Source organism: Morone saxatilis, unplaced genomic scaffold, assembly GCF_004916995.1.
Source record: "Morone saxatilis isolate NCDOM2014 unplaced genomic scaffold, NCSU_SB_2.0 Contig11, whole genome shotgun sequence".
Lineage (NCBI taxonomy): Eukaryota > Metazoa > Chordata > Actinopteri > Moronidae > Morone > Morone saxatilis.
Window position 1 is genome coordinate 9,469,725 of NW_023339663.1, and position 21,518 is coordinate 9,491,242.

The 21,518-nt window shown below is 37.7% G+C and overlaps 1 protein-coding gene across 1 annotated transcript in view; it reads left to right on the forward strand.

Annotated features, from left to right (window-relative positions):
- Positions 1–21,518, forward strand: part of LOC118321099 (protocadherin-9) — a 187,846-nt gene that overhangs the window by 110,131 nt on the left and 56,197 nt on the right. Inside the window, exon 4 of the mRNA XM_035652292.1 lies at positions 17,695–17,896. Coding sequence (XP_035508185.1) covers positions 17,695–17,896 — 202 coding nt within the window. The remainder of the gene's footprint in view (positions 1–17,694; positions 17,897–21,518) is intronic.

Below are 21,518 nucleotides of genomic sequence, written 5' to 3' on the forward strand. Positions count from 1 at the left end.
AAACCTTTTTACTAAAAATCAAATAAATAATACTACTACTACTACTACTACTACTACTAATAATAATAATAATAATAATAATAATAATAGACAAATGTATGCTGAAGGCTTTAAAACTGTCTTGAATTACAACATATTGAGTCTTACTTGTCACAAAACATTGTTTTCATTGAAGCCTATTACCAAACATTTCTGGAAAGTGAAATTGTGGTCATGACACAAACAGTAACATAGTGTGTAATGTGGTAGAGCACAGAAGTAAATACACTAGCTAGAGTGGCACGACACAGAAAATAATGAAATTCTACTATATATCTACCTTAATAAATAAATTACCATAAATCTGCAAATAATAAAAACATTGCTTTTGACAATAGTGGATGGATTAAATATTTTCATGCAGAATATGTTCCTAACATCGCCATTTTCACTTTAATAATTAAAAAAAGAAAATAATAGGAAAAGCTTTAGTGTAAGCTCTTTTCAATAGTAATCAAGTGCTATAGGTACTATATTCATTTTTTGCAGATATAAACTTGTAATTATAACATTCAAGACATCAAACATCACACCTTTTTTTGGAAAACATCATTGCTATTAGGTTTATGCAATAATAATTTAAGACAGAATGTATACATGTATAGTATCATTTGTCCAGGCTATTTTGAGTACAATACATTTTACTACAGGCTGCACATCTTATAAACCCTTTGTAATTTTGGTGAACGGCAGCATAATTACAACCAGACTTTAATATTTGTATTTACAAAATTGTTTAAAAAAAGGTAATAATGGAGCATTATTAGTAAACAGGGAGATCACCCATATCCCCTACATAATCTCAGAGTCACAGAAAAAAAGATAATCCTGCAGTGTCTTCCTCTCTGGCTGATGATGGGATCGATAAGATAATGGAAATTATTATTTCACCATGTGGAATAGATGGATATGGAGAAACAAAGAAAAGAAGATTCTATATTTCAGTGCAATTTCTTAGTATGTTTCTGTGTAATTTCCCTGGAGCTAAGTAGACTCTTTAGTGTCCAGCTTGCTCTCCCCCTTCATTGCACTTACAGGGTGCTTTTTTCCCTTGTTCCCCATACACAATGGATAAGCTTCTGGCTTTGTCCCTCTGGGGCTTTTTGATTCACTTGAAGAGAGCCAGAACGGACACCTCCAGCGATGGCGGGGCATAGCGTGTCTGTGCAGACTAAACACACACTCTGCAGAAGTCATCCTGCTTTAGCTGATCAAACAGCTCAAAGCATGTGGGGCTGCTTATGAATAGAATATAAGTTCGATATGTGGATCAGTCACTGTGCTCAGATACAATGATAAGTGTTGATGTTTTAGAGGCAGTCATTTCTTTGATGTTGTATTTTCTCAGTCATTTTGAAATTTAATTTTGGTTTGATTATGCAAACACACCAGAGCTACACTTATGTTCAAGACCTAGAGACATTTACTGCTGCACTGAAAAAAAAGTGAACTTACTGCAAGTGTGCAGCCATTGAATTTATGTGTAGTAATACCTTTTGTATTGTGCTGCCTTTGAAATAAAAAAATGAAAGAAGGGAAACAACAGCTACAACATGAAAAACAGCTTTAAGAAATCAGTCTTAATACAGCGATAAATTGCAGTGGCTCTTGAAGCTAAATGAAAAAAAGGCATAGGTTTGAAATTCCCCAGCTTGTTTGTCTGGCTGAGCGGCCTTAATTTGGTTGTATCGCATTTATGCCTCGTGGTTGATACTGAGCGAGATGAATCATTGTAAAATATGAGCCAGATCAGCCTCTTGTTTCCTGGAGGTAAAAGCTTGTAAGACCGCTGGTAAATACACCCAGAAGAGAGCATATCCTCTGAGACAAAGAGGAGTAAAAGCAAGAGAAAATGATACAAAGGTTGCAGTAGGAGGATGTTGCATGTCCCCCCTCAACCTTTTTTGATGTCTGTTTTTGTGTTATTTTATAATTATAAGGATTTTTTAATTGCTTGTATTAGACGGTGAAAGGAAGAAACATGATTGTCGATCAAAAAAGCAAGGTAACATTTTAGGCTATTTTCCTATTATATTGTACAGTATGTGATTACCTATCTTTAGGACCTCACATTTTGCCAGTGTTAATCTCCTGCCTGTCATCTAGATCATCTAAAAGTGCTGAGAGGCTGACCCCCTATCCATAGTGTCTGAAATCAGAGCAAGATCTTTGCAGTTGTAGCACATTTCTGAGGCCAGCTAATACCCTGAGTACAATCTGCTGGTTTCTGATAATGGCTTGTAAAATCTTTCATCTTGACATAAGCTGGCATATGCTGAGTGGCTCCACATGTTTATCTTAAAGCAACAAAAGCAAGGCCAAAACATGTAAGGTAATCACTTCAAAGACCTATATGCTTGACTGCAGCATTAGATCCTGTTTTCTTTCTAATCAGCCTTTGACCATGCGGGCATTTTGTGCATCTGAAATTAGTTTACAAGATGTTGCTACAGTATGGTGGGAGAAGCAAATTAGGTCTTTGCTCCTGAGAAATGTTGTGGAAGAAAATAAGCTTTGTAAAGCAAGCCCTGAATTAGTCTAACCTTTGATGACCTTCTCTTGAATAACCAGCTGAATACTGGCAGGAGTAATGACATGGAGATGACAAAAATCTGACAGCATATCTGTTCACCACAGTCCCCCAGTTATTTTACACACCACGCCCAAATGAAGGCAGGCAGTATGTTCATGTAGACTGTATTATGTCTCTGCTTTCATCTTTGGACATCCTAAAAAATGCGTCTTATCTTAAAAATGTACCCACTTGCATCTTTCATCTAGAGGGCAGATGAGGATCAAGCTACCATCCCTCTGTAAATGAAAACTCACCATGGTTTGGTTTGGATGTCGCCAGGCAAAAACTGCAAATGATACTATTTCAAGACATGCTAAAACAACTGGTGTCTTAAAAACAAGTCTTTCTTTTCTGTAGCTCTTGGTAAGGTTCACATGAACAGGGAGGGACGAAAGACAGACAAATGTGACAGGGCATGAACCTCCCCTGTTGAGTAATGAAATTAAATGACAGCTCTTGAGCGAGGAAGGGATGCTGAGAGAGAGAGAGCGAGGGAGAGAGGAGTGGGGGGATTTTGTCCAGCCAGGAAATTGAAGCCATCACAAGCAAATTGAGTTCAGGTCCTTTTGGTGGGCAAGAGCAGACCAATCAATTTGGCCTACTACTCAGTGCCTGTCAGCCTCACAGAAGGACACCTTGGCATTCAATAATAGGAGCACAGTAAACAACTGAAGCCCTGGCTCAGTTAGTCTCAGCTAACAGCTAGCTATCCATAGTAATTTCTCCTTAGGGGAAACAAATATATGACAGTAGTGTGCATCATATGAGCTAAATAAATTGTTGCACTGCAGTGTGTTTGTGTGGATACTAGTTAGTGGCTGCCAAGTTAAAGGTTGGACCAATTGCTCTAACTGCAGTGTTTCTTTGTGGTATGATTGAAGAGAACAATGCTCATCATGAGATGAAAAAGTACAATCTTTCATCTCTGCATCCCTCACTCCTCTAAAGACACAACTAAGGTAAATGAAAACAAGACACAATCTCTGACAGTAAATCCTCTCAAATCTTTCTAGGTTGGAACCACATTTTAATGAGCCTTGTTTGGCCTTTCCCTTTTGCTAATCTTTGGACAGTGACACAACATTCTTGCTAATTATCTCGATTACACAGCAGGAACGCACTACATCACAGTTCTGAGGCAACAGTCGACGAGGGGTGGAATCATACAACCCCAAAGGCCTAATTATCTCTGTTGGTTCCCAATTAATCCATTAAGTTGTTTTGGCTCAGCTGCAAGACCTGAGGCACCATGTTATATACCAATACATTGCACCAGCACACAGCCATGTTACATGAGCTTTAGTTTTTTAGCAATTCAGTTAATACTGGACTTTTCTGCCCTTTCTTTTACCTTCAAAGTGACTTAACAGACATATCCAGGAATCTCTGTTAAGTAAATTAAATTCATACCCCTGTCCACAGAACAGTCTCAGCCAACGAAATGAACATTTACAGTAATCCAGACTAACCCACATTTAAATTGAAAGACTCAGCAGTTCTGCAGAAAATGCCACCACAGACCCTTTTATTCTCATTGTAGAACCTGGTGTATCCCTATAGCAGCTTCCTGCCTCTACTGGCTTACTATGATAGAGTTGCTGGGCTTACCATATGTAAAACTGCACTGATGGTATTGATGGCTTGCAAAGCAGTCAATAATCGTTTATGTGATAAGCCACTGGACTTGTGGGGGAGGCTGAGAAAAGGCTTCAGGGCCAAGACGGGTTATGAGATTCATGGTGATACAGGCTGTAGACATTAAGTTTGTTTACACGCTGCCAGTGAGCCATTGGAGTCAGCTCTTGTGAATGATTGTTTGAATATTGCAGCTGTCTCTTTAAACTAATATTGCGACTTTCATCCTAGTTTTTTTTTTTTTTTTTCTCTCTCTTGGTCCTGTCTGTCATCCCCATTTTCCTCAGACCAATATTGTCTTTCTCCCCTTGCTGTTCTGTCATAAATTGGTAACAAGGGATGGAAAAACCAATATACATCGCTTTTTTATATGATGGCAGTGCAGTATTCCAGCTGGAATATTATTTGGCAGGTTGTAAGAGGGTCCCAAGTGAAAACATGCAAATTCACAAACACTTATATACCAGTTGTTTTGAGTCTGTGTCATTTAGTTCTCTTTTATATGGATAGGGAATTGAGGTACCCATCTTTATAGCTGAGCTTGTGTTACAGTTTATGTAACTCTCAGACATCCTTGTTTTTCTCTCTCTAGGGATTTTATTACTAGATGTGTAATAAGTTACTGCTTCAGGATATTCTTCAAGAGCAAACATTATTTTGAGTGTATATCCCTGACTTGGAAAGCATATCTCTTTGCCAATCTGAAAATATTATTGCGAAGGAATGACACCTTCATATTATGGGGCTATGTGACAAGCCTGCAGCCTAAACCAGGAATTCGGCACCTGGCTTACTCTGATTGTGGGATTTCTCAGCATTAAGTGACAGGGTTTAAATGGGTTCCTTTACTTTGTAATACAGTTAAATGTATGAATATTTGAGATCTGTTCAAGCTGTCACACTAAAAATGTTTTTTTTTTCTGCCATGATGGCAATCTGATTTCTGATTTTAACTGCGGGATAAGTGCTGGAAGCTGCCTTTCCTTAGATATGCTATTATTCCTGCTCAGAGTTCCATTACACCTTCCAAAATTGTGGTATATAAATTGACTTGGTCAGCTATTTCAGTTACAGTGGGGGAAACCATGCTATTTTAAGATTTTGGCCTGAGGAAGGTCCACAGTTTGGATACGGTACCATTTTGCACAGTTTTTTTACTCTTTGTACAATACAGGGTCTATATGTGAGACTGTCAAATAAAAATACAGTCTGTTATCCAATTCAGCTTTAAGATTACTTAAATTCTTTGAAAGTCAAGTAAGTATCCCTTTTTTGGCATGGATTACACCATTTACTTATTGTCTGTAGTTAAAAACTTTCCAGGGAGACAGACACACAATCTTGGCCTGTTCAGCTGACATCTAGACCACTGAGCAAAAACAGCCTCCAGGCTGTCGAGTTGATGGCTACAGAGATGGTGCAAGGCTGCACACAGATGATCTGTCATCTGCATTTACAAAGCTTCACTGACACTACGTATTACTGCAAATCCGCATTTGTCCCTAGTGGCTTCTGTCACCTTTACTGTACTATGTAACTATCAGACATGACTTTACCCATCAAGGCCATAATCAAGCAAGCCTCTTCCCTAAACTCAAAAGATTAAAACTGGAAACATTCGTCTGCTTGGACAGTACAGTATGTGTGACATTGGTATATTGGTTGCTTATTAAAATTATTCAAAGGTGATTTCTAACTGAAGATAACCTCAAACTAGAAAATGCCATAGAGATTGTATGTCAGAGGGGATGGTGGTTATAGAAGATCAGGAGTTGAGTACATCAATCTACCTGCACAACCTGACCACCGGTATAAAAGACATGGCCGTCACAGGAAAGCCTTTCTCCCGCTGTGGGAAATCAGGGCATCTTGCCCCAGGCTGTGGGTGTAAGTACTTAGACTATAGAAGCTGTGGCTTTGTGGGTCACAAAAGAACTGCATAGAAAAAGAGAAAGCTGGCCAAAGAGGAAAATAAAACGAAAAGTTCAAACATGAACAGGAAGAACAAAGTGAGATTGATGCTTATACTTAGGATGCAGTGCATGTTTTGTCTATTTCACAGTCACAGAGAACATTGTGGGCAATATTATTTTAAAGTGTTAAGAGTTTTCCATATTTTACTGGAATATAAGTAGTCAACATTGCGTCCACTGTACATTATTTAGGGGACCCTCCTGTGTTAGGCCAGAAATGGTGGGGAGACTTCAGCTGAACTGACAATAGAGACAGTGGCAACAAGCCTTACAACTGTTCAGTGGAGAAACCTAGCAGCATGGAAAATGCTGTATATTTAAAGCCAACTGTCAAACCAGGAAGCAACATCACAGTCTAGTGATTGAAACAGTGATGTTAGTGTGCCATCACTGCAATGATGGAGCACCAATGATATTTGTAGAGAACAGGTGTTGAGGGAAGCAGACATTTGTTGAAAACAAAATAGTATACTGTATGTTTCAATGAATCTGTATTTATGAGAAACAAATCAAAGGTGTCCTGAGGGAAATGCCCTGTTGGTTGGCCAACTTATTAAGTCTTCAATGGGCTGCAGCTGCATCCAATGCTGTGCTATGTGGTGGTGCAGTGGGTTTCTTAACGAAATTAGGGAAATAATTAAACAAACAAAAAGAAATGCAAGTTGAATATGCTGCTTTTTTACTTAATTTGTTTAATTTTGTTGTGCTTTTGAGGACATTGTTACAAATTAATTATTTTGTGTTAACTTCTTAATGACACAAACTCAGAACAGCCTTGACCGTCTATAAGCTTAGTCAGCACTATTTGAAAACCAATTACAGAGAAAAACATAATTATTTTCATGTATGTTGTGTCATATTACTCTTCATTTGGATTTCTATTCAGTGTTTTAAACCTAAAGAAAAGTCTAACAAAAGATCTTTAAGGAGAGCCATTAAGATTCTCCTTTATGTACCTCACAAAACAGATAACGTATATATTCTGGTCCATTAATATTCATTCTTTTTTAATCTTTGTGTCTCTTTTTTCTCCCTCTGTTGATCAAATAAAAAAAAATCTCCATCCTGCCACATGTTCACAATAAAGGTAAAAATATAAGACATAATTTTCTAGAAATTCAGCAATGCTGAAAATTGCACCTCTGCTACTGTACATAAACATATAATGCTGCTTTGGTCTACATTTTGGCTGAATGGTTTTCCATCAGTGAAAAAAACAAAAACACACACAGAGAAAGAAGTGTTCCTTTTCTGTGACAGTCTCCCAAAATGCAAACGGGCAGCCGATCACATACAAACAAAAACAAATTATGCACTGCGACACACTATCCACCACTATGCATTATGCTGGCGCCTTGCTATCAACTATAAACTATTGGAGGGAAATTGCTGGCTGCTTGGCAACAAAACAAATGGAAAAAGGTCTGGGTGATTCTTATTTTCCAGATGATTAGTTGCATCAGAAATAATTGTTGGTAAGATCATTGACCATAAAATTAATTATTAAGGATTGAGCTTAATTGTATTTCCCTCACTGTGACTGTCCTCTCGGAAAAAGTTAGTTTCTAATTTCCTGATGGGTGAAATGACAAAACAGCAGGTGTGTATAACTGATGTTTTACTAATCCAGTGTAGTGTGGTGCAATGAGGATTAGTATGAAACAGCTTTGGTTTTCTACAATAATTGATGCATTAATAATAAAAAGTGATCTGCCATATGGTATAGGTTATGCATTTATATGACATATAATACAGTATACATCAAACACTGGAAAATATATCTGCGCACATTGTTGTATAGGTTGAAGAGTTAACTTGCAAAAGCATAGAAAAATATCATTCATTCATGTAATATCTCAACACCTGTTTGATTAATATTCCCTAGTGTGCACAATAAAAACACAGGATTTATGAAAATATAAAAGTGAGATATCTTATCAAAACAAGCAATTTGGTTGATATTCCCTGGAGTGCACAATAAAAAAGAAACAAACAAACAAAACAAAAAAACGTAAATCAAGAGAATAAAAATGGAGATTTCCGTTTGTGCATATCAAACCTTCATGCATCTATTTCAGTCTTTGGCAATGTGCATGTTTTTGTAGAATACTTTTTCTCAATACAAATGTGCAATCCACATTTTAAACATTTTGCATCTCAGTATACACATGACAAGCATGTCTGGTGTGTATGCCCATAACACCATGATGGCTGGCACATACTGTAAGCGCATGGTGTCGATAGTGATATTTAATGGCACTGCCAACACCTTGCCATGGTGCTTTAGCATCAGACATCACTTCTGTTATCACTTTCGTCCTGTTATCAAGTGGCATGAACATCTGCTGCTTTTGGGAGTGGTTATAAGTTACCTTGTCAAGTGATTTAACACAGATAGAGATTATAAAATGTCCTTCTCTTAATATTTCAGTGACAATTAGATTCTGTTATAGTGGAACATTCCTATTAGTGTGGTCTACAATTCAGCAATTGCTTTTCAATTAATGCCTCGCCATAACTTAAAGATGCTGGTTAGAGAAGTGAGAGATATTGTTATGCATAGCCTTTTATTGCTTCATTGTCTTTAAACAGCAGCTATAATGCATACAGATTGTCTTTAAGCTGCAGTATGAGTCTAATCTGTTGTTGTCCATGTCATTAGGTTTTAGCACTTTGAAGCACTTCACTAATTTTTCTAAGTTGGATTCAGCTTCTAAATGAGAGATTGTGATAATGTAGAAGCTTATGAATTTAACGTGTGGATTAGTTGCGCATTACCTAAATTTATTAGATTAACACCCTCATAATACCTGCTTCCATTAACAGAGAAAGACATAAAATCTAATTTATTGTTAACAGGGATAAGCAAACAAAGAGGGAAGTGCAATAAGATATAAAAAACAATGTTTTGTTTTTTTTGTTTTGTCTATAGCTAAGACAGCTCATTGGTCTGATTTTGGCAGAGCTGCGTTTACTGACAAAAAAGGCACAGTCAAGGAATGTATTATGTCGGCATGTATGTATTTATATGACTGCTAATTATTAACATTGTAATTATACAGAATTTAAGTTTTTGTCCTTCTAAGCCCCCAATTTCAGGTGAAGAAAATTGGGCATGGGCAGAAACAGCCATAACTGGTGCAAATTACACGCATATACTGTTGACAGGAAATTCCGAATTGAGTCCGTAGAAAGGTTTTAATATACTGAGCTATCCTTCAGCTGTTATTATTAACAAGATAAACAAAAATAAACAGAGAAAAGTCCAGTTATCTAGATCTGTTTGCTTGCTGTTCTGGAAACAAACAAAAACAATCTCAAAATCCTTATATTTTTGAGCAAATCCCATCAAAAACCAAGAAATTTTGATCACCAGTTGCCAAAATCAACCAGACCTCCCTGCTGCATCGATTTACATTTGATCTCTCAAAGCTGGATAATCATGGCTGTGTAAATAGCCATTATTTCCGCAGGATAAACAGAGATGCAACTAAACAAATGTGTGCTTCTGTACCTGTTTGGTGTAATGGAATCACAAATAGGATTTCATGACAGCTAATAGGGTTGTAGGTCATTATGAATCATCGAGTACACTGCGATTATGTTTTGGTTCTGCATGAGCACAATTAAAAATGTACCTTTTAATGCAACATGAATGTAAGTATTTATTTTGATTACATTTTAATATTTCAAATTCATTCTTTTAGTGTCTCAGAATCATTTGTAGGATTTAAATAAAAAACTAACACCCACCATAGTGCCACAGAACAGTGACTATACTGTCTACAGCTGAGTGCAGCACAAAGATCACATGGACTGTAACTCATAAACACATCAAGCTTCCCCATTCAGTGCTCAGGGCCTAGCCTGCTCTGCTCTGTAGTTAACTGTCTCTGAGTGTCAAATCCTTCATCCTGATGCAGGAGACACACATAGAGAAGAATTGCTGTGTCTCTCATTTTATGGCTGTGGATGTCGGCAGAGGGTAGAACCGATGAGTGAGTCAGTAGTGGTTAACTTTGTAGCTAATGCTCTGTGGCAGTTGCACAGGTTTCTTCAGCTCTGCTTAAGGCACAGAGGGAAGCTGGTTGAACTACTCCTGTCTCACAGTTCTCACTCAGCCAAGTCAGGTTATTTAACAGCGCACCAGAGTGAGGACGTAGAGGGAGAGGGAGATGTAGAAGGTGAGGGTGGTGAAATCCATCAGAAAAGGAAAGAGGTCACTGCAGGGTGGAGAGAAAAAAGGAGTAGATGAGCCTAAGATGTCTAGATGTAGCCCCGGGTGGTGTTAGAGAACATTATTAATTATAAATGAAATGTTATCCCTCTAAAGAAGCCTGTTCAGGTAAATTCTGTTTAGTAATTTTTGGTTGTGTTTTCAATAACTAATGCGTTAAATGTAAAACCCTGTATGTCCGCCACTGATGTCGCGTATACCAGCCAGAGGGAGCTGGGAAGCCCATCTGTAGGTTAGATAACTACTGTATATAAAAGTTAGACATGCATGCTTAGGCAATGTATTCATTTTTTAGCTGTAGGCAGCCTCTGGTGTCAGACTTGGTCAGCTCAACCACCGCCTGTTAGCTAAAGTTTAGGCCTGACTTCAGATACTTAGAAAGCTATCCTGAAGTCGACAGAAATAATCCTAGAAGGTTTGTTCCTCAAGCTTATGAAGTGGAGAGTGGACTTCTTGCACTTGCCTTGGCTACAAAAGTTTCATGCCACTAGGTATTTGATTTTAGATTTTAGATTTGATTTTAGATTGTAACATTTAACCTGTTTTCAGTATCTTTTTTGCTGGTAATAATACTTTTGTTCTAGAATAATTAAATAATTCCATTTAAAAAAATGCAATAGTGCATTATATGAGTTTCTGCTTTCAGCTCATTCATGTCTGTGTACCAGAGTCAAATCCTACACATAGAGGCTTTAACATGGCTAGAGGCTATATAGTCAAAGGGTAAATAACCTTACGCACTTCAACATCTCCAGTGGATTTCAGTAATCTTATGACTAGTACACAATGTTTCACAACATTCTTGCTTAACTTTAAAGTTATAATCTTTAAAATTTTCATCAACCCAATTGTTGATACTATGAATGGCTGGTGTTTGTGCACAATAGCCACAGGAAACATTTAATCATAAGTTCAGCATGTTGGATGATGTTGTGGACAGTCTTCTCTATTCTTCTTTGTTAAAGTAACGTGACAGGATCATCTGAGATACCCACAGTTTGGTTGGGTTTGCTATAAACAGATTCTGTTCCTCTTTTGTGTTGCTCTTTTTTTTTTCTTACACAGTAGCCGCTCAATGCAATTTGCCGCCCCCTAGAGGTTGAAGTGTAAAAAATGGAATGCTTTGACGCGTATTATTAAAATACACTTGCTGTTACCACCCGTCAACACAGATGTTGACAAATCAGCAAGGACTAAAATCCTTTAGTCCTTGCTCTAATGAATATTTTTTATATTAACAATGTGGAAAAAAAAAAAATATTGACTCTGTAGTGACAAACCCACTAAGATGTTTCACACGACTCTACAGTTCCCCTCAGCTATACAGAGAATTTAAGCATCTTCCAAAATAATCAAATAATTTCTTTATTTAATGTTTAACTGTAGTGTTTGACATCCTCTGTCATCAAGCATGACATAAAAACAGTGCGGGTGCTCATGCTAATGCATGGAAGTAGGATAAAATGGAGTTAATTAAGGAGGTGTAGACAGATGAAACGAAAACAAATTGGACTTTGAGGGCATCAGCAAGAGGGATTTTGTCGCAGCACCTGTCACCCCGTCATCTGTGAAAGATGGTAGGTGAGACTGCGAGTCTGGTGACAGACATACTGTATGACTACACATGGATGTATGCTTTTTAATGAGAAAAAAAAAATGTCTCAGTGTCTCCTATGTGGGTTAGACAATAAATGGCTGAAGGATAAATAAGAATGCATGCTGTAGACTGCATCAATAAATCTGCGTAAGATCATTTAGCCCAGAAAGAGTCAAAATGATGGACTGTGCTGATAATCACATGCTAAGCAAGTGTTCTGTAAATGACTTACACAAAGACGCTACTGTTAGACATAAAACACACACCCCCACACACACACATACACACACACTCACATACGCACACATGTCCACTTTTCCAAGCTTGCAATTTGGGAAATGGGTCAGATGTGACTGAGATTTATGTATCGTTGTGTTTGTGTGTGTGTTTGTGGCAAACCGAAGAGCGAGGGAGTGACTGATTGGGCTTCATTGTGGATGTGGCAGAATGCAGATGTTTCTCAGAACTGCCTAGCTATGATTTAATGATGAAAAGCAGAAGGCAGCACACTTAGACTCTGGAGAGGCAGCAGGAGCAGACTACGTCAATATTAGAGTCAGAATCAAAGACGGGGGAGATTGTGATTTATTTGTCACTTTTTATTTCAGTGTTGCTTACAGAAACAAGTTTGGGAACTCTTTTTATCTCTGTGTCTTTCATCTTTTTTAAGCAGTTTGAAAAGCTTGTTTTTGACTGTGTTTATGTCATCAAAATAGAGCCCTGCCTGACTAAGATTGTACAGCATCTTATGGATGATCCCAAAGGAAATACAAATGTTATGTTGACAGGAGGCAGTGTCTATCATCTACTAATGTTTAACTCAATTTGATGTTTTATGGAATCTTACAGTTTGTCGGAATGCTGATGAAAACTGTGGGAATATATTATGATACTGAAATGTAAAATTTTAAAAAAATGAAAAAAATGATATATATATAATATTATTATTTTATTTAATGGCTAATAGCATCAAGTAAGACTCAGCTGTGACATTTCGCTGCTGTTGAAATACAGCAATGGCAGTGCAAAGGTGTAACAAAGAGAGGGAGTGACAGAGGAAGAAAAAAATCAATCAGCATGACCACTGGAACAAAGAAGACAATCGCATTTCTGGCCTTTTATTGATAAAAAATGTATTTTCCAAGGTGGCCAGCAGATGGCACAGCACCTTTGGTCTCTAAGGGAAGGAGAAAGAGTGGGAGAGCAGGGCAGAGAGAGAAAGAGAAAGAGATCTTTTTGTGAGTTTTGTTTTCCTGGTTGACTGATCTCCCTCAGTGGTCTGATTGTGAGAACGGACTCGTGGGAAGTGTTCTCTCACCGCAGGTGTCAGACTGCTGTTAGATAAGATTATTTGTGGAGGTGAGAAGGTTGCATTATTTTGTGAGTGTGTGTGTTTGTGCATGCGCGTCTACTCAGTGTGTGCTTCTTCTCATTAAACGTCTGCCTAATAGAAATTTAGTGTTGTATTGTGTTCATTTGGAACACAATATAACACAGAAGTTGTTTTTGACTTGCACACTGTGCTCCATATGGCTACACTCAGGAGGAGAAAGGCAGGGAAACAGAGAAAAGAAAAAGCTTGTGCTCAGAGTCATAAGCCCTATCCCTATTTGTTTTCTGTCACATAAAACCAAAGTTGTATCAGTTTTGTGTTCTGTGGGATTGCGTCTTTACTGCGCAGTGATTCTTTATATTTCACCGATTGTTACTTTTCAACAGAGGTGTTGCATGCAAGTGTTACAGTAAGTAAATAAGTGTTAAAGTAACACAAATACTGGATTACCTGAGCACCAAATATGCAAATAAAAACAAGATAAAAGAAATGTCAATAAGAAGTATTTATGCAAGTGTTCTATAATACAACAGAACAATATAACCTATTTAAAGAAGATGGGAATGGAAAAAGTGGTGTAACAAGTCTGGAGCACCCTGATAGATTACCTGACAGAGCTGGTGGTCCACCTACCAAGGCTGAGTCCTTGCCATAGGTTAAAATCCGACTTGTGGCCCTTTGCTGAATGTCATCCCCTCTCTCTCCCCCTCTTTCCTGTCTATCTTCACCGGTCCTAGCCAATGAAGGCCAAAAAAAGTAACTGTGGGTACATCTGTAATGTATTAGTTACCTTTTTTTTATCCTGATTATGTAATTCAGTTATATGTAATCCTATTTATACTCCAGTAACATTTTTAATGACTAACTTTTCCAGTCAGAGTATTTTTACAGTATTTTAAGTAATACCTTTACTTTAGTAGAATCAGAGTGGGGAATTAGCAGCAGCCACCAGCCAGATGCTGTTAAGATATGAAAGTGGCTGCAGATTTGACATAAAATAATAATTTACTATTGTGTGAACAATTATCTGTCACTGTTCACATTGAAGTGAATGCCTCTTCCACCACTGCCAACAACTAATAGTGATAATAATTATTTTAATACTAATACAGTGCGTTGACCCATTTAGAACTTTGTAGAAGAGATTTTATGGAGCTAGGTTAACTGTTGGAAACCAAAACACCTTTTTTATATTAAATTGCAACTGATGTTTTAAATAGTTGGCATTTGCTATATCCTGTCCTATTTTAATTTAAATGTGCTTGATATTGCATCCGTTCCATGAAGGGCAAACACTATTCCTGATAATTTGCTGGCTTGCTGGAATTTAAATCTTCCATTTGCTTTGTGTTTGTTAAAGTGAGTGTGTTTGGTCAGGCAAATTATAAAAACAAGCGGATAATAAGGGTTAGCAGGCGCGATAAGCCATAATATCTTGTAAACTGGCAGCAGGGATAGTTTAAGCCGGTCTTATGCTAATGTTACTACAAGTGACTGTCAGCAACAGAGAAATACAAATATCTTCAAACATGCTTAAACCCACAAATAAACATATGCACAAAGACAAACACACAACACCTACAGGAGACACACACATAAAACACACGGATAGTGCGTGTAATTTATTTAAAGCTTTAATACAGTAAAATAATGAATTATAAATCATTTTTGCTTGAACCAGTCCAGGTTATAGCGAAATATTTATTAAAAAAGGCTGAATCATTTAATCATTTCGGCTTCTATGCAGCATATTCTTACACGAAACCTCTTCTGCTGTGGCCGAAAAAAAACAGTTAAAACCAATGAGCCAGTCTTTTTCTCTACTAGAAGATGAAGATCAAAGGAAATTACATATACAAAGTTATAATTGCTTTAATCATTGCCAACACTTGTCGTGTTGTATATTGTGATTAATGGAGAATCAAGATGGTTGTTCTTTTCCCAGGGCTTCAAGCAACAGCAGTAAATTTTCCACTGTCACACTGACATTTTGTATACACTCACTCCATGTATTTATTACTGCATACTCAAAAATGCAATACTATTATACTGATGTCCATGTACTAGATTATAAACCCTTTTGGAAAAATCTCTAATAAGTCCCAGTGAATTCTTAACTACTTCCAATTCTCAAGGTTTGCTAATAATACAACACACAAACTTTGAATTCTACTTTCATTTACTTTGTTGTAAAATATACAGTTTAAATCTGGAGAGGGGTGGTTAAAAATCTGCCAGTACTGGTATTGCCAGTTTGACACTTTCAGGGCAGCCAACGAATAGATGGCTACCTTGCCTTAGGCCAACTTCTTTGGCATCAGCAGGAAGAAACACATATGAAGCCACTGTTAATTAAGCGCAAATACACCAAACATGTCAAATTTTTAAGGCTTGCCTCATCCTTCTGCTTCACTGGGCTCTCTATAAAAACTGCACACACATAGCATCTTATGTGAAACTGATAGTGCTTCATTGCCTAATCAGTATACTTTAGCTGTCGCACAAACAAACAAAGGAGGGAACCTCCTTAGAGGGGACTTTTTCCCCCGTTATCTCATCTTCATTCGAAATGCCACATCTGATCATCTGCCTCTTTATAATTATTAACGGTGACATTTATCCAGATTCCTACTGTTTTACAAGACCTTTACATTTAATTGTACTTGATTCTGCACTGTTGCCATTGGAGACTCCAGGCTGCATTGTTAAATTTTTGGCAATATGTACTGGACTTACTGGTATTATTTCTATACTATCCAACTGACAGAATGAGATTGCAACCGTTTTCTGTTTTTAACATAACATAACATGAGGAAATGTTTTAAAAGTGCCTAAAAAGCTAAGTATATATTATTAAATCTACCATACCTTTTCACAATGAAGCCAATACAATATTTGCGAACAGACACGTACACATAGATGTCACCCTTGAATTTCGTAAAACATTATTTCCTGTCATTTCAATTCATTCTTCCTTTTGTCAGCTGAGTATTATGAGTGTCACTGCAACACCCTTGGGCATGTGAGAATTGACATCTCCCTCCAAGGTTGTTACAGCTGACAAGTTTTGCAGATCTTGAGTGGAAGATTAAAAACTTTAAGAACATCTATCCATCCATCAATCCCTCATGAAAATTAAACACGATGCATCTAAATCTGAAGCCAGCTTTTGTTTTTCCCACAGTCTCCCAGGTCTGCCAGAAAATCCCCCACCTCCCCCATCACCCCATTTTTTTTCTTTCTTTATTCCCTCTTTTTGGTTAATTGAATGTTGCATGCATTTGGAGCAGTTCTAAAATATATAATGAGGTCATTTGCATTAGACTGCAGATTGGGTGACCTTTGCTTTTGCCAATAATTACTGTAAAACCCGTCTCTGTCTGTCATCAGCAAGGATGTGGCAGGGACCTCTCTGTGCTCACGAAAGGTTAGCTGGAGGCTTGTGTCTGGACTTATGAAAAAGCCTGAGGAAAATGTCATTAGAGCAAGGGGAAAAGACACTTGGAATTAACAATTGGAAATTCAATCAGGATGGCTTTAAGGATGGTGTGTGTGTGTGTGTGTGTGTGTGTGTTTGCTTGCATGCCTATCTCCAACAGAAGGGCTATAAGACATGTCCCAGGAACACTTGTGGGTTAAGAAATTCCTCTCTTCAGTGAGAGTGCAGAATGTGGAAAGAAGGACACCCTGGGGGCGACTTCTGTTAACTCTGCAGGCCACTTTGACTTTGCCAACACCCAAACAAACCGACAACACAAACTAAACAATCAGGCTCTAACTGTCCCTGCAGCAGTCCTCACAAATATAATAATATGCTTCCACCAATATCTAGAAATTCCACGGCCTGCATTAATTACGCCTGACATTAATTAAACTAAGCATTCATGAAAGGCTCACAAATTTTGCACTTTGCTGAATTTATGTTACAGTGCACGATGTTTAATTTGCATGCCGTTATTGGTTGTCATTGTGCAGTGAAACGTGACTGTATTTACCATGTGTTAACTCCCCTTCCCATCAATAACTCGGCCCAAGTCAAAATAGACCTGTTAATCATTCTCAGTCTTCTGAAACTGGAAATGAACCCTTTTATTCATCAATGCCTTCCTTACTTGTAAATGTTTAATACATTTTACATTGTTCTGACAAGCTCTTAAGGCTACTTATTTCACACTGCAGAACTGATCAGTACTCAGTGTGTCAGACAGCAAGTGTAAAACAATAGTGTGAAAAGGACAAAAAAAAAATGAGCAGGCAGAGCAGAGCACTAACATCAGAGGCTCTGTTTTGTGCTCTTGGTTCTAGTCGCAGCGGCGCGTCACGTTTCACCTGCCGGATGGCTCTCAGGAGAGCTGCAGTGACAGCGGTTTGGGGGACCACGAGCCTGTAGGCAGTGGCTCCCTCCTCACACAACCTCTCCCTCTGGTGCAGGCGCAGGACGACTTCTATGAGCAGGCCTCCCCTGATAAGAGGACCGAAGCTGACGGCAACTCTGATCCCAACTCTGGTGAGTTGTAATCTCATGGCAGACTACTATTTCTTTTTAATGCATGCATCGTCGGTTTCTTTGGATTTCTCTCTCTGTCTCTCTCTTATTCTCTCTTTTGCAAACGGTGCGAGTTTAAAGCACCATTGTAGACGTTTTTGCAAAATGTTCACTTTCATCCAATTTAGTGGACATTGTATGAATTGTAATAGTGTCTTTTCTTTCAAATACAATATGACTTCTTCAATTTTCTGCTGATTGTATGGAAGACAGCCGAATCTGAACATGCTTTGTCTTAAAGTTCAGGTTAAAGAAAATAAAGACAATTTTTCAGACTTTGCTTCGGGGAATGACTTGAGAAGAGATGATAAATAGTCATGAAAAACAACATCAGTCTCTATAAAAACCTCAACGTGCCAAATATCATTTAATTTAGAGTCATTTGATTGCTCAAGTAGGTTTCTAGTGGATACACGAGCAGGTCATTCATTTCTCAGTTAATCATCCAGACTTGTTCATTCCTCCCAGGAGCAAACCTGGGCCTCCCATAGGCTCCTCACCTATTTGTGAAACTCATTTGATTTATTTAGAGATGATTTCCCAGTTGGAAGTCTTGGTGCTCAGCTGAAGATGTTAACTTCCCACTATTTCTGGTGGGAATGTACATCTCCGACCCAGTTTTCTCATTTTATCATTAAGAGGTGAGGCGTGCGCGAAGATCAAGCGCATCGCCCCAAGGTCGATGCCAGCTTGCCTGCTGAGGGGTGGAGCAGCCAGCACCACACAAATACAAGTGCTGTGAGTAAACTGTGTGTGCGTAGGATTTCATACAGACTCTTACTTAGCAGATGTACCCACAGTCGGCAGATGTACTCAGTGAGTAACATGTAGGTCTACTGACTCACTGTCATCACAAATGAATAGAGATGCACATGGCCCAACCTCGTGCAGTCATAATGCGGCTATGTGGATAGCATTGTTGCAAGGAAAAATCCATATTAGATTTGGTTCATAGAAAGTTTACAAGAGAAAAAAAAATCTCCACGTTCTTCTACCCCCTCTTTGTGAGCATCTACAACTGTCATATGTAATATATACATACACAACTGGCATCTACAACTTTCATCTGTAATACATACATACACAACTTGCATCTACAACTGTCATATGTAATATATACAGTCACAAAATTAGAATGATTAAAACATTAAAGAAAAAACAAACTGTAGTTCTGCCTGGATTACCAGGAGTAGAAAGTTCTAGGACCCTAGTAAAAAGTAAAGTTTGTGGTAGATGGCCATGAGTACAAAGCTTGTGTCTTTGATGCTGAATATTGAGGTTTGTCTCGTGTTTTAAGTCAGTGGCAACTTGACCAGAACTTGACCAGACCATGATCTTTCCCTTTATTTAATCAAGTGGTTGTATCTGACCCTATACAATAACTCAGGTCTTCAGAAGTACTACTGCATACTAAATGTGAAAAAAGTTGTGTGAAGTCTTATTATGGCCCCAGAAGCAGGTTTGAAATCTGCTAAATTGCCTCAATGATGTAATGTCACCAATGAGGCTGTTAGGGGCTGAAGAGTTAGAAAGAAGTTATCTTACCAGACCTCTGTAGCCAGCTCCTCATCTCTGTCTGAACCTAGAAGCTTGAGGCTAGGCTGTTAGCCACAACTAGGATAACACACCTGATTCTCTGACCCAGTTGTTGGCAGTTGAGCTGCATTGTGGTTATTTTAGGCACCAGGTTTTGAAAATGAAGAAGAATGCATGGAATAAAAAAGAAACAATCTTTCATTCACTCCATCATCAGTCTGACAATGTCATAGGAGTGCAGATCCAATGTAATGTTATTAACAATACGTCATTACATCAACAGTGTTGATAATCATATCAGTCAGTGGAAATTAATTGTATATTAACATAATTTTCAGGAGACACAGTTGATAATTTCATTGCAGTTTCAAAAGTGGACAGACAGGTGATTAGAGCCAACAAGAATTCACAATGTTACAATATAAGAAAGCTGTAATTAAAAAGCAAACAGCAGTTATTGGCCAGTACTGTTGATGTTTATTTCATGGCATGTCAGACATTTATGACATTAGAAACGCATGTCAGAAAACGGCTACACTGTAAATGTGATGAGTAATAAAATGTATGACCACGTATATACACTCCACTACAAATGAAAGATTACAGTATCAAACAGCTTAAATTTTATATAAATAAATGTTATGGTCAGACCATTGTCCAGTTACCTCTTGATATGAGTCAAGAAGGAGACACATGAAGCTGTAAAAGGTTTTAACTTACATAGGATATTAATGAAATTGCACACATGACTAGTCTCTATAAATTCAATCTAACAACTATATACTTACATAAGTTCCTCATGCATGTAGCGACAGAACTGGTTACATTAACTGTTTATGGTTCTCCAACATTTTTTTTTTCCTTAAGCATGGTGTTTTGTTAGTGTTGTTTGTTTACCAGAAAACTATTAACAGTGACAACAGTGGTCTTTGATTGTAGACCTACTGCTTGGCAGGGGAATCATTTTATGTCCTGTCTATGAGGGATGTGTTACCTACTGGTGGTACTCTCAAATATGTGATCACTGTAGTCCCAGGTTCACTACTTCTCAAGGGAATCTGTGTCAGACTTAAAAATCACACTTGTCACACTTTTTGTCCTACTGCCTGGTAACAAAGGCAGTATCTGGAAGATGTTTGACACCACTGTGTAAGTTTAGGTGTAAATTATCTTCCAACACTAATGAAAACAACCCTATTCAGTGCAACAGTTTAGATGAGGAACTTGACAATGGCTGGTCTTACCATGTGCTTTCAGTCAGCTTTAAGCGACATCTAATCAGCTAAATGTGTGCATAATTCGAATTGTGTCAAATTCATGGCAATTTATCAGTAATCTTCTGGACAAGTGATGCATCTGCATGCTATGCCAGATTAAATCATAAACTAAAACACTATATCTAGCCAAACAACCCCATATAATTTCACAACACAAATCAATGTGTCACATTTTAAACTGACCAAATAAACTTTTGATTGTGGCTGCCCTTTTTTGTTTGAGAAAGTGAACTTACTAATTATCCTTTATGTAATACAGGAAAGTAGTTAGACTCATGCGTAGGTTGTGGCTTTCATCTGAACTAAGGAAACATACACAGTGTGGGAGTTGTGAAAGTCTGATGTCTAACCGTATTTTTTATGATGGAGTAGAGCATAAAGAGATCTTTTATATTTCTTTGTGACTTAAAGATATCCCCGAAGCTTTATCACAATTAATAAAAAGTTTGTAAACAAAACAAAAAAAAAAAGCTGAACATGAGAGTACAGAAAATAATAACAGATTGATAGCAATCAGAGACACAACAGTTTCAGTCAACATTATGGTATTTGTTGTGAAGAGAAAAAGAAAGAGACAGTATACATTTACATAGACCGTATTGGGCACTGTTTCCCAAAAATGATTGATTTCAAAGGTTAAGAGTGTTTTCTAAGAGCATTTTTACAAAAGCTTTTAAATTTTGACACACAAAAGTAAAAAAGTACGCAGCCCCCGAGGTGACGAGAAAAAAAAAAATAAAAATGAAAAAAAAAAAAGCATTGCGAGATCT